General features: G+C 39.4%; 1 protein-coding gene across 2 annotated transcripts in view; it reads left to right on the top strand.

Moving 5' to 3' along the window:
* DNAI3 (dynein axonemal intermediate chain 3) overlaps window positions 1-14771 on the top strand; it is a 68646-nt gene that overhangs the window by 42125 nt on the left and 11750 nt on the right. For both annotated transcript variants that reach the window (XM_047727638.1, XM_047727637.1), the window contains exons 17-18: window positions 7560-7690; window positions 11983-12046. In XM_047727638.1, coding sequence (XP_047583594.1) covers window positions 7560-7690; window positions 11983-12046 — 195 coding nt within the window. The remainder of the gene's footprint in view (window positions 1-7559; window positions 7691-11982; window positions 12047-14771) is intronic.

Below are 14771 nucleotides of genomic sequence, written 5' to 3'. Positions count from 1 at the left end.
GATCTCAGAGTTGTGAGACAGAGCCCTGCCTCAGGCTCTGCACTGAATGTTGGAGTCTGCTTAAGATTCTCTCTCTCCCCTTCCCCATCACTCCCTCTCAAAAAACACACACACACACACACACACACAAAACTATGGCCAACACATTAAAACTGCCTATACACACATGCAAAGATTTGACGATAGAATTCAGTTTAGTTAAGTCTCATAAATATTTATCGAGTATATTTTTGAGAATTCATTACATTAAAAAATTTTACAAAGCCATGTTTATAAGTACGTATGTGCTCAAAGAACAATTCTATAGAACAGAACATATCTTGAGTCTAACAAAGTGAGTTATGAAGTATAAGAAAAAAACATCCATTCCCAGACTATAATAGAAAAATTAATATTTGTACAGCAACATGATAAAATAGAGTAGAGAAATAACAATTGCCTTTTAAATCTATCTCAACTCAACCCTCACACCTTTGTTGAAGTAACTGAAGGGTACACATACAAATGACGAAACTATTAAAATAAAGGTGTGCATGAATATCCCACCCCGAGAGCAATGCGCAGTGAAACTGTAGAAGAATCACTAGAAACTGAAGTGTTTTCCAAATATTTGTCTTGTCAAATGGATTTCCATTTATAAATTGTTGAATGTTCAGTTAAATGACAGAATATCTTGGAAAAAACATAATATGTATATAACGCCCTGCTTGGGCAAAACTCACTTTGAAGCTACAACCCAAGACCTCATGCTAAAAAATAAATAAACAAATAAAATCACTAAATGTTTATAGACCTTTTCTAAGCAATTTTAAAACATTGCATGTTTTTTATGTATTTGGGCCTGCTTCATTCCAGAAAGAATGGAAGGTGAATTCTCTCCTCCACTTTTTTGTATTCAACTGTCCACTACAATTTATTGAATTCCAGCCCTGAGTTAGGTTCTGTCCTAGCTAATACTGCACCTGCTTTCATCCATTTACCGGGTATTTATAAAGTGCTTATTTTATGCTAGACCCTGGGGGTGCAATGGTGTGTGAAACAGATTCTCATCATCATGACAATCCTGCAAACTGGGAATTTTCATTACCATTTTACGATTAAGGAAACCAAGACTGTGAGGTTATTGTAACTTGTAAAGAGTAACTCATTAGGGGCTCCTGGGTGGTTCAGTTGGTTGAGCCGCGACCTTTGGCTCAGAGTCCTGGGACTGACCCCATGTTGGGCTCCCTGCTCACTCCGGAACCTGTGTCTCCCCTCCCCTCCTCCCTCCCCTACCCCTCCTGCGTTCTCTCTCTCTCTCTCTCTCAAATCAAGTCTTAAAAAGTAACTCATTAGATGCTCTACTCTTACTTTTCAAATTAATGAAAAAAGATGATCACAAGGATCTTACTGCTTTGATCTGGTTGATAGTAAGGATATCACTATATCTTTTAAAAGTGTTATTTTCTTCCTTATTCACTTTCAACATGTTTATTGAGGTATAACTGACATACAATAAAACATGATGTTTTCAACACAAGGCTATTACATATACATATACATGTCTTTGTATGGACATGTGCTCTTATTTGCCTGGGTAAATACCTAGCAATGGGATGATTAAGTCATATGGCAGGTGTATGTTTAACTTTTTAAGAGACTGCCAAAGTGTTTTACAAAGCAGTTATACCATTTTACATTCCAACAAGCAGAGCAGGAGAGTTCCATAGCTGGTATGGCTAGTCTTTTTAACTGAACTATTCTAAAACGGGTGTAATGATATCTCATTTACATTTACCTAATGACTAAAGATGTTGAGCTTATTTGCATGTATTTTTTTTTTGCCACTCATATATATATCTTTTTTGGTGAAGTGTCCATATCTTTTACCCATTTTTTAGTTGTGCTGTTTGTTTTCTTATTGTTGAGTTTTCAGAGCTCTTAACGTATGGCATACTAGTCCTTTATCAGATATATGATTTGCAAGTATTTTCTCCCAGTCTGTGACTTACACTCTATTAAAATATTAAAATGTCGGGTGCCTGGGTAGCTCAGTGGTTTAAGCATCTGCCTTCAGCTCAAGTCATGATCCCAGGGTCCTGGGGTCAAGCCCCTCATTGGGCTCCCTGCTCAGTAGGGAGCCTGCTTCTCCCTCTCCCTCTGCCTACTTGTGCTCCCTCTCCATCTCTCTGTCAACTAAGTAAATAAAATCTTTAAAAATATATATTAAGTGTCCTTCTCCTAACACTGTCTTTTGAGAAGCAGAACTTTTTAATTTTGAGAAGTCCAGTGCATTGGTTTGTTCTTTTGAAGGTCATGATTCTGGTTTTGAATATAATTGAAGGTTGGGGTTTTTTTCCTAGGAGTTTTACAGTTTTATAACTATGATCTTCATTGAGATGATTTTTTTCTATGCACAAATTATGGATCAGAGTTGATTCGTGTGTGGTGTTCCAGCACCAGTGGTTGAAAACACATCCTTTTTCCACTGGGTTGCTTTTGAAACTTTGTCAAAAATCACTTGTCCAAATATGTGAGAGTCCATTTCTGAACTCTCTGTTTTGTTCTCTTGATCTCTGTTTATCTTTACACCAATAGCACACTGTCTTGGTTACTGTAGCTTTATAATTAGTCTTGAAATTAGTGCTAGTCCTTCAACTTTTTTCTTTTTCAAAGTAGTTTTTGTGACCAATCTAGGTTTCTTGCTTCCCCATGGGAATTTTGTATGTTTTGTTTTGCATAAACCAGCTTTGATTTTTATTGGCAATTCAGTGTTACAAGATCAATGTTACAAGAATTTGATGTCTGCACAATAGAGTCTTTCAAGTCATTAGTACGGTATAACTCCCCATCTACTTAGGTCATTAGTTTCTCAGTGATGTTTTATAGTTTTGAGTATAGAGGTCTTTCACTTCTTTTGACAGATTTGTCTCTAAGTCTTTCACTTTTTTTTTGATGCTCTAGTAAATGGTACTTTCAAATTTTTAATTTCTGATTGTTCATTACCAGTGTAAAAAAAACACAATTGATTTTTGAGTATTGATTTTGTATCCTACAATCTTCCTAAAATCACATTAGTTATAGTAGCTTATTTGTAGATTTATTTGGGCTCTCTATGTAGATGACAATGTCATCTATAATAAGGACGGTTTTACTTCTCTTCTGATCTGTATGACTTTTTTCTTAAGTGATTACACTGGCTAGAAACCTCAGGAGGCAAAGTGGTTAGAGAGCATTCTTGTTTTATGCCAGATCTTAGGCAGAAAGCATTTAGTCTTCCCCTCATTAAGTATGATGTTAACTGTAGGGTTTTTGTAGAGTCCTTTATCACGTTGAAGAATTTTGCTTCTATAATACCAATTAATGTTGGATTTTGTCAAAAGATTTTTCTGCATTTTGGGAGACGATCACATACTTTTTTTCTTTTTAAACTTATTAATATGGAGAATTACTTTGATTAATACCTGAATGTTAAACTAGTCTGGATTCCTGGGAGAAACTCCACTTGGTTGTGATTTAGGAATTGTTATCCCTGAATTTTTTAAAGAACAATTTTTACACTGTTATCTCTATGCTTATATCTGCATTTATTCAAGACATGTATTAACTCTTGCAAAGTGCTAGGCTCTAAGGACATAGCTGTGAAAAGATAATTCCCTGTTTCCGTGGAGCTTACCTTCTGGTGTGATAGATACATATCTTATATTCACTTAAGGAAGGACCTATCTAAAATGAATCTTGAAGCATGACCCAAATGTCATCCAACAGGAATATTCCCCACCAAACGAATGTTCTCTTTCCAGACGAGGTCATTTTGTGGATATTTCTCAGAGAAAGGTATACTGGCTAAATCGGTTCATAAAGGGAATGGACAGATAATTTTTTTGACTCTCCACTGAGGCTGTGGTTGGCTATGTCCCTTTATGTGTGTTCAGAAGTCCACGCTGCAGACAATCCCACAAGTCCTGGAGAAAATTAAATTTCTTGGTAATCTCAGTGTATCTTGCTAACACATGCCTCTGATCACTAAAGGCAGTTACTGCGGTCATGACCTGCCTCCTGTAAATGGCCAGCTCTTAGAACTTTATTTGAAATCTCATTATGGTATTTTGAATCCCCTTAGGACACATTGCCAGCTATGCACCTACTCTGACCAGACTTGAACCTGTTGCCTAGAATACACTCGTATGTTTGTTGAGCATATTATGTTTATTGAGCCTACATTGGTTTTCCTTCAGCCTTCCACCAAGAATCCCAAATTCACGCTACCCCACCGTCAGGACCGGGGTCTGGCTCACTGTCCGGCGCTGTGTTGCCACCTAGTGGCTGCCGGCCACATGGCTCCCACCTGCCATGTTAGATCTAAAGTAGTCCGTGCCCTTTTGAGCGCTCACTTTCACATGTTCTTTTTGTTTATTCTGTTACAGAAGACTTTTCTCTAAATGTTTTCGGAATTCCTAATTTGGAATTGCTTTCAGATCCTCCGTCATATTCTTCTGAATACCGTGGCATGGTAGTTAAATGTGGATTCTGGAGTTTGGGTTTAAATCCCAAAGCCACCATTTATTATTTGACCAGGTCAAATTACTATACCTCTCTGTGCCTTCCTTTTTAAAATAAACCTTCCTTTTTTAATAAAGCTGTTTGAGAAGAGAGATGTGAAGATAAGGGAAGTAAATAGTGAAGGTAATACCTCATGGAGTATTGTAAAGATAAAATGAGTTAATACATAGACAGCTCTAAGAAGAGCTCTTTGTCTATCCTTGAAGAAGAATTAGTGCTTAACCCCCTCAGGAGTTACTGTGAGGACTGAGTGAACCAGCGCATGGCCAGCACACAGTTGAGTACACGGCATGTAGTCACATAGTAAGCATTTAGTAAATGTTAGCTGCTGTTAGTGTCCCAGGCCCTGGCGATGGAAATCCATGGATGGATGCTATGAGGATGAGGTAGGATATTCCTGTCAAGTCTGAGTAAACACAGTTTACTCATAAATGATCCCATATTTCTCGGGCCTCGTTCTCTTTAACTCCATCACAATAAACACTATCAACTAAGCCCCTTTTCTCAGAGCCCGTGCCCTGGCTTTTTTGGTTTTCCTGATACTTACTCAGTTTCTCTCCTCAGTCTTCTTTCCCTGCTGCCTTCTTATCATGAATGTCCCTCAGACTCTTAACTTCAGCAGTGTGCTTTCCTCATTGTTCACCTCTTTTGGTAACTCAGTCCCCTCTTACTCTGTTGAGAATCCTCCACCTCTCCTCTTGCTATCCCCTGGGTTTGAACCCAGTCTAGTCCCTCAATGTCAGTGTGACCAGAACAGAACTTGAGTCATCCCTGTCTCTCTCCTCAGGTCCCTACATATAGTCTCTCTCTTAGGATAACTAGGTCTTCCTTTACGGCACATCTCACATTTGCCTCTTCCTTTGCATCACCTGTACTGACCCCTGGATCAGGCTCTTGGTTCCTGTTGTTAGACCAGAGGGCTCCAAACTCTTCCATCTTGCACCCCTCAGGAAACAGAAAATTTTTAACACATATTCCCAACGAGCATGTATTTATTTACAAATTATATGCATGTTCTACCCTACTATGATATACTCTACTGATACTAATATATTAATGTATATCATTTAAAAAGAGAAAAACATATTGAAATGAGCATGAAGAATTTGACATAAATAATATCATTTTGTAAGAACAATATTGGAATGCCTGGGTGGCTGAGATGGTTAAGTCTCTGCCTTTAGCTCAGGTCATGATCTGCAGGTCCTGGGAGTCTGCATCTCCCTCTTCTCCCCTGCTTGTGCTCTGTCTCTCTCTCTTTCTCTCAAATGAATAAATAAAATATATTAAAAAAAAAAAAGAACAACATGATTAAATGTACCTAGTTATTTTTTGAAATGTTGATTGACACTTTGTAATACAGCTATTTAAACGTCTGGTTTCATGTTTGACTTATTTCAATACTTGTTTTTGATATCTTATTTATCGGGAAATGATCTACAGGCCCAAAGCATGTAGATCTCTAATAAAGGAAGTGCCGGTTGATTGTACCAACAAAGTCATAATTGGTTGTTTTTTTTAAGAGTTTATCTATCTATCTGAGAGAGAGAGAGAGAGCGCTCGAGAGCTCAAGCAGGGCGAGTGGCAGGCAGAGAGAGAGGGAGAAGCAGGCTCCTTGCTGAGCAGGAAGCCCAATGAGGGGCTCAACCCCAAGACCCTGGGATCATGACATGAACCGAAAGCAGAAGCTTAACTGACTGAAACACCCAGGTGCAACTCATAATTGTTTTTTTACTTTTGTCCATAATTATGCTATATTTTTAAAAAATGGAATGTATATTTTTAGTAGACCTGAGGGTTTTTTTTCTATTTTAGTTTTCCCTTATATATTTGTTTGTTGGTTTTTACATTTATTTGTTTGTTTTCCCATGGGTGATATAACCTAGATGATGAAATATTGAAATGTGGTGAGTAGGGTTCCCAGAAATTTAATATCACATTTTTTTAAAACTAATAAGTGACCTGGGAATATGCCCAAGATAATATCTTTAAGAGAACAGAAAAGCAGGACGCAAAGCTATAAGACTCAATTAAAAGAAAATCTTTATATATTCACAGAATATATATATATGTATACACACACACACATATGCACACAGAAATGTAATTATAGGGAAATATTTCAATAGTAGTTACCTCTGAGAAATATAAAGAATGATTTTTGTTATTTTCCTCATGCTCTTCACTATTTTCCAAAGCTTCAGTAAGTAACATTGATTAATTTTAGCTCATAAAGAGACTTTTGTTTTAAAACAAGATGATATCAGATACTTTTAAAAACAAAAGAATTTCCAGATGGTGTTTGAATTGTAGCTCCCAGATGAACTATGCTCTGTCTGCATGGCTAGTTACAGCTACAGTATATCATATAGTCACTGGTGTTCTTAAGGAATAAACCTGAGCTAATCAGAAAACTTTAAATTATAGTCCATGCATGTGCTGTGCTTATGAAAAACAAGTAATACATTTTAGATGGATTTATTTTTTTAGAAATTAGATCATTTTTGACACTTAAAAGGCTAATCTTGAATTATTTGAAAGATTTGCATATGATGCCAACTGAATAAAAATGACACAACTTTCTAATTTGAGAATCTTACTGAGACTATCAAGAGTAATGTAATCCAGAGGATATATTTCATGTCCAATTTTTACTGTCAATAATTCTGAAATGATATAAATAATGTAGAACTGGTTTTTAAACTGTGTGCCATGGACCTTTTTGGAGCCCCTGAAAGTAGGTAGAGGGGTCTCCCCCTTCCCACCAGGGAACGCTTTAATCACAGCAAGGCAGGTTTTGATCAATTTTACATGCAAGTGTTACTGCATATGCTTGGGTTTGAAAGCCAGTGTTCTACTGCTAAATTAGAAGTCTAAAGATGTTTATACTTATGCCTACCACACTGGGGAGGGAATGGAGCAGATGTGTGTAGCAAGGGACAGAAAAAATAAGCTAACCATATTTTAAAAGGTCTTTCACTGTAAATATGTTTCTTCTATTCATACTCCTCTGAAAGACAAAATATTAACCCAGAGCAAAGCAGTGAATGAAGGAGAGATGAACCCATACCACAATCTGGAAGCTGGGTTGGCCAATCAACTCAAGCCAATAGAGGACTTTTGCACAAAGTTCTTTGCGGGAACAGAGGTGAGTTAGAATTATTGCTGTTTTATATATACATTATATATACAGTCTTCATATATATGTGTATATACATATATGTGTATATATATATATATATATATATATATATATATATATATATAAAATATCTAGGTTGTATCACCCATGGGAAAACAAACAAACAAACATAAAAACCAACAAACATATATACATATATATAGAGAGAGTCTTCATTATATATATGTTCTTAATTTCAGCTTTATTGAGACATATTTGACATATAAAGTTGTAAAATATTTAAAGTGTACATCATGGTGATTTCATGCATGTGTGCATTGTGAAAGACTTCCCCCATCTAGTTAATTAACACATCCATCACCTCACATATTTATCTGTGTGCACGTGTGTGTGATAACATTTAAGTTATACACTCTTAGCAAATTTCAAACATATAGTGTTATACTGTAGTCACCATGTTTTCTATTCTGTCCTCAGAACTCACTAATCTTACAACTGAATGTCTATACCCTTTTACCAGCCTCTTCCTATTTCTCCCACCTCCACCGCCACCCTGGCAACCACTTTTCTATTCTGTTTCATTACAACCTCTACTGTATATTTGCTTTATGAAGATTTATAATATTTATACCCCTTCCCATATTTTAATATACTCATTTACATTGGATTTTTTAATCTTGATGATTCAGATTCAAATTTAAATATTCCTAATGAATGTGAAAAAAATCTATAAAATTCAGTATGACCCTCTTTACTAATGATTTATTGATCAACCTGCAAATATTTATTGAACACCCACACCATATAGAAGAAACCATGCTGAATATTAGAGATCTACTAAGAAAATATATTGCTTTGTTAGTTAGCAAAAGGTAGTAGCAAAACTCACTCAATTCAAAAGTTAAGTAACAACTGGTTATAATAATGATAATGGCTGCCATTTTGGGGCACCTACTGAAATAACCAAAGGGAGCTTACACTTATAGGACATTTTCTATATAGCAAGGTCTGTGCCAGGTGTTTGTTCCAAATTTTATCTCACTTAATCCTAATAGTCTGGGGCACCTGGGTAGCTCAGTTATTGGACATCTGCTTTCAGCTCAGGTTATGATCCCAAGGTCCTGGGATCTAGTACCGCATTGGGCTCCCTGCTCAGCTGGAAGCCTACTTCTCCATCTCCCACTCCCTCTGCTTGTGTTCCCTCTCTTGCTGTGTTTCTCTTTGTCAAATAAATGAATAAAATCTTTTACAAAATCCTAATAATCTTGTAGGGATTAATCTTCACTTTACAGATGAAAAAATGAGGCTCAGAACTTTATCTACAGACATACAGAGGCAGAGATGCCCTTTCACTCATAACTCTTTTTCCCTAAAAATAAAGGGCTTTCTGCCCAAAGCCATGCAACCATACGAAGATGCCGTCTCACTGGAATGCACTTTGCATTCACACTTTCGTTATGAAGGGATTAGCTGATTACACCAGGTTTCAAGAGCATACTGGCCACCAGGCACAGCACCAGACCCCAGATCAGACATGAATCAACAGCACAGCCCCTTGTCCTCAGGGCGCTCACTGCCTAGTTAAGGAGCAGAGACATTAAGAGCATTATCCAGCCAATGCCCATCCAGAAGCCACAGGGATAAGACAGGGAGGTTGGGGAATGCAGACTGTTAGCAGGTTGGACTTTGGAGGTCAAGGAGGCATCTGAAAGATCAGAGCACAATTCCCAGCAGAAGTAACAGCCTGAACGATACTTTGGAATTACGGAAGCCTGGGATTTGCCTGGAGATCGTGAAATCATTTGTGCAAGAGGGAACGCTGTACCGTCGATGCCAGATGAGATCCAACCAAAGAGCCTCTTCTGCCATGTTAGGGAATGTGAAATACATTTGATAAGCAATGAGGCACTGACCAAACAGATACTTGTTTTGTAACTTGGGCTTTTAATTTTTTATAACTTAGGCTTCTAATATTTTTTTTAATTCTGGAAAAATATAAATAACAAGTTACGTTCTTAACAAATTTGAAGTGTATAATCCAATGCTATTAGATACAGCCATGTGGTTGAGCAACTCTCCCAGCCATCTATCTCCAAAACGTTTTCATCATTCCAAACTGAAGTTCTGTATCCATTAAAACAATAACTCACTATTCCCTACTTCCCTCAGCCCATGGCAACCACCATTCTACCTTCTGTCTCTGTAAATTTGACTATTCTAGGTACCTCATGTAAGTAGAATCATATATTATTTGTCTCTGTCACACCAGAGTTTTTAAAGCAGGGATGTGACAGATTTAGAAAGATGAATGATCACAAGATCTTAAAAAAGAAATTTAAGTATGATACCTTGTGCTTAAACTCTTCAGTGACAACTGAGTCATACATGAATAAAATCTAGACTCTAGGCAGAGAAGCAGGCAGAGAGAGAGAGGAGGAAGCAGGCTCCCTGCTGAGCAGAGAGCCCGATGTGGGGCTTGATCCCAGGATCCTAGGATCAAGATCTGAGCTGAAGGCAGAGGCTTTAACCTACTGAGCCACCTAGGCGCCCCTGTCTTTCTTTTTCTACCCCAAACTCTTTTCTGCTATTTGAGCCCTTGCCCTCCTTAGAGTTAATTTCATCCATCATGCAACAGGTATTTATTGAGCATGTAGTATATGCCAGGCACTGTTTGGCCCAGGGAACAGAGACAAAATCCCCCCACCATGGGCTGACATTCCAGTGGAATGCTCTTCTACCAACACCTGACATGGCTGATCTATCTCCTTTGGTTAGAGAGAATAAGGGAAACCTCTCTGGGTTCTAGACTGGCTAGTGCAGGGCTGAAGCGGGAGGGAGTGGAGCCAGGGAGGCGGACAGGCCAGGTAGGCAGTGATTTCAAGTGGGCCAACCCAGAGATGAAGAGGGCATGAGCAGTGGGGCCAAGAATGTCAGCACAGGGGAGGAGGAGGAGAATTCTGAGTACAGGGTAACTGGATGGAGATGGTCGGGAAAGTTCCCAGCTAGGCGGCTGCTGATAGGATGGGCACTCAACACGTCTTTATGAACCTGGTTCAAGCTGCTTCTCTTTGACTTGGTTCTGTTTGGTGTTGCACGTATCTGTTGTGGGACCCAGGAGATATCAGTGACTCTCACTGGACTCTGGTGGAGTCTGGGTCACATGCAGATAGTTCCTAACACGGAGGCAAATACCGTGTGCTCACTAAGTGATAAGGGCGGGGGAGGTGCCACGGCCAAAGGCAAGGTGTGAGCACTGAATGCGGCCCGGTCTGTCTGCGCCCTCTGAGACTCTGGGCACATGAGTGGTGAGTGGAGGGAGGGCTTGCCCTCCAACTCTGAATTTCCAACACCAAACACAGTCCTCATTTGCTCCGTGTGTTCATGAATAAAAGCACAGATGAGTGAATGAGTGGGCACCGGTCAGATGTGTTCCCTTGGCCTCTCCCTCGCCTACATATCCTAAGCCATACTCCCAGGCCTCCCAACTCCTCTTTTTATACACCCTGCTCTGTGTTTTCCTTTTATTACCCAGAGAGAAAAACACTGGAATTAGGAGTCAGCATCTGGGTGACCCTGAAGAAGTCATTTAACCTCTCTGAGTCTCTGTGTTCCCTCCATTAGTTGGGTCGTGGGTCCAAACCTCTAAACCTCTCCTACCTCTGCTGTTCACGGGTTCTGAGTCTTTTCCCTGTGTGTGGCTGCTTCTGCCTTTTTACACCAGGTCCTGTTGCCTTCCCCTCTCCTTACCATGGCCATAAGGAGAGGGAGAATATATATTACTAGTTATGTTACTTAAATGGAACTTGGTTTCCTATTCTCAACTTTAAAAATAATGCTACCATATTATCAATTTACATTCCCCTTTTCTCTCTTACTCCACAAATATTTTTAGGTACTGACTTTGTATCATGCTGAGAACAAATCACTGAAGAAGTAGGATGGGTTCCTTTCCTGGAGCTTTTAGTCCATTGGGACAATTTCCTATTAATAAAAAATTTAGGAACCCAGCAGTTGGAACTTGTGTACATAGATTATCTCCATAAATGCCTGTGTTTTCCACATTACTATGTGTACATAAAAATTCAACAACTTCATTTTCTTGCTTAATATAAAATCAAGTAATCATTTTGAGCCTTCCCTGCCTCCCCCCCTCCCCACCACTGTATCAAGTTATAATTTGACTGAGTTAACCTGTTGCTTTGTGCTTGTTTGGGTTATAGTCAGTCTTAGTACAACATATGAGGTCTTTAGTCCCTTAAGCTGTCATTGTACTCATCAGAAACCTGTAATATTTTTAGGAAGGTGGAGTGATATACACAGATTGGAAAATGGAAAGAGACCCTGAAACTGGCCGATTGATGAGTAAGTTTTGATGATTGCTCTGAGTAAGTTATTCCTTTTTTTTTTTTTTTAAGATTTTACCTACTTGAGAAAGAGAGAAGAATGAGAAGGGGGGAGGAGCAGAGAGAGAGAGAGAGAGAAGCAGACTCCCCCACCAAACAGGAAGGAGTCCTGAGGGAGCCTGACATGGGGCTTGATCCCAGGACCCTGAGATCATGACCTGAGCCACAGACACTTAAACGACTGAGCTACCCAGGTGTACCTAAGTTAATCCTTTTTACAAAGTGCTGAGTAACCCTGTCCTTGCTGATGGGAGGGAAGGCACTAAAGTCCTGTCTCTGTACTTACTCAAAGTGAGGGCCTCAAATAGCAGCACTTGGGAACCCGTTAGAAATGCAGAACCTTGGACCTGCTGAATATTGGAATATGGATTTTCAATAAGATTCACCTGGTGATTTGTTTTCTACCTTCACCCCCGATTTGAGGAGTACTGATCTACTGATGCTTAAATGACTAAGATAGTTGGACAATTAAATAAAAAAAAATGTGTTTCATAATTCAACAATTTGGTAATTCAGCTAAATGAAAAATATTAATACGAATTATAAAGTAAATTTACAATGACCTTGATGACATCAGAACAGTATGAAGAAGTAACTACAGGACCCTCCTCTCGGGCTGGGACCGGTGTCCAGACTCGGGGCAGCTGGGAAGAGGTGTGGGGACAACACCTGGCTGGGAGCAGGAATCAAGAGTTCAGATTCCCTAATAAGCTAAGCTCCCTGTCAAAGCTTGGAGCCCTGAGGTTCACTATGATTACAGTTGCTCACTCTCAAGCTTTGGATTTGATCATGGCATGAAAATGTATTTGAGCCACATTTCACAATGCGGAATGATGGTAAGCACAGGAAGAGGCCACTGCTGGGACAGCTAGCACTCCGTGGAGCAGTGAGGTGGAGGGGCCAGGCTAGGTCTGCAGAAGGGGAGCTGATCTTAGGACAAGCAGGCATGGGATTGACTGATTGGGGTCAGAGGTCAGAGATAGAGCCTGCAGGGGACTGCTGCAGGGTCTCAGGTATCTGCCTCAAACCTCACCCCCTCCACTTCTATCTACTGAGTCTGGCTCTGCAGACGGGAGTCTGCCTTAGGCCTGGGAAGGTGTGCTTTCTGGGCATTGCCTCCAGAGTAGCCATATTAATCTGGAAACGAAAGCACTCCTAGTTTTCTGACATAGAACCTCTGACCAGAAACCCAAATGTGTGTTATTGCTAAGAGGAGGGCATCGAGAGAGAATTAGATGTGACCCAAAGTAAGGTCAAGTGCTTGCAGAACTGAGACTGATTTTATACTTTCCACATATTTTAAATTCCAGGATTTAAAGTGGAACTCAAATTATATATTGGATATAATGAATTACATTCAGCTACTTTTATGCTTATTCATGTGTCTGTTTATTCGATAATTCATGAGTAATGATTGTGCATGGACTGCATGCGCCTGGCAGCTGTCTCCACTGTACCGCTGGGACACAAGTTGAGACCCTGATGCCACTTCTTGCTTACACTAGTTCTTCCTGGACTCAGAGGTGTTCTTGGGGCCTCACCATGGTGCCAGCTTCCTAAACTGCTTTTGAGGCAGACCCTGACAAACAGGTTTAGTTATTTATTTTAAATTGTATTTCATTTGTAGAATAACCAATGACAATAAACTTAAAAACCAAGAGCTTTATGATTGAAATTCACTAATGTTTGTTCTTTTTTCTTTCTTTTTTCTTTTCTTTTTTTTTTTTTTTTTGAGAGAGAGAGCAAGAGAGATTGAGCAGGGGGTGGAGAGAGGCAGAAGGAAAGGGAGAGAATCTTAAGCAGGCCCCACGCGTAGCTCCTGGGCCAATATCATGACCTGAGCCGAAATCAAGAGTTGGATGCTTAACTGACTGAGCCACCAAGATGACCCTTATTGTTTCTTACTTGCATTCATTCATCAAATAATTATTGAGAATCTATTCTGTGCCAGGCACTAGGGATATAAAGATGAACAAGATATTATCCTCCCCCAAAGGATTTCTGTGATCTATTAGAAAAGTCTAACACATGAACAAATGAGGACATTATACTGTCAGCGCTATGGCTAGAAGCAAACACAAAGTGACATAGGAAACCAGGAAGGGACCAACTCTCTTGCGTTATTAAGAAAGGGCCCTACTGAAGAGAGAGACAGTTGAGCTTGGTGTTGAAGGGCAGATTGTAATATCCAATTGGAGAAAGACATGCCAGATAGAAGGAATAATAAATGCAAAAACATGGAAACCCAAAAGAGCAGTGGACAATTAAGAAACAGGGAGCTCTCCTAACTAAAGTATAGCAATAGAGAGGGCAGCAGGAAGGTGCCAGGGTGCCTGGAAGACAATTGGGTCCAAATGGCTAAGAGTCTTGAGTACTTACTAAGCTTTGACCTTTATCCTAGTGCCACCAGTATAATCAGAATATCACTCTGGCATGAGAGCAGGGGCTGGATTAATTTATTGGTGGGACTTAAACAATGGAAGTAGGAAGACCACTTGCAAGAATCTAGATGAGGGATGGAGAGGACTCAGTGTAGGCATGGTGAAGCAGAGGAAATAAGAGAGAGACTTAGCAGTCAACATGCCGGGATTCTGTGACAAATGGGGTGTAGGTTGGAAAAGAAGAAGTATTGCTTTTATTTTCTTGGCATTTGGTTCATTGCCAAAAAAAAAAAAAAAAGGAAA

The sequence above is a fragment of the Lutra lutra genome, chromosome 4, assembly GCF_902655055.1.
Source record: "Lutra lutra chromosome 4, mLutLut1.2, whole genome shotgun sequence".
NCBI lineage: Eukaryota > Metazoa > Chordata > Mammalia > Carnivora > Mustelidae > Lutra > Lutra lutra.
This window is presented reverse-complemented; position numbering and strand designations above follow the sequence as displayed.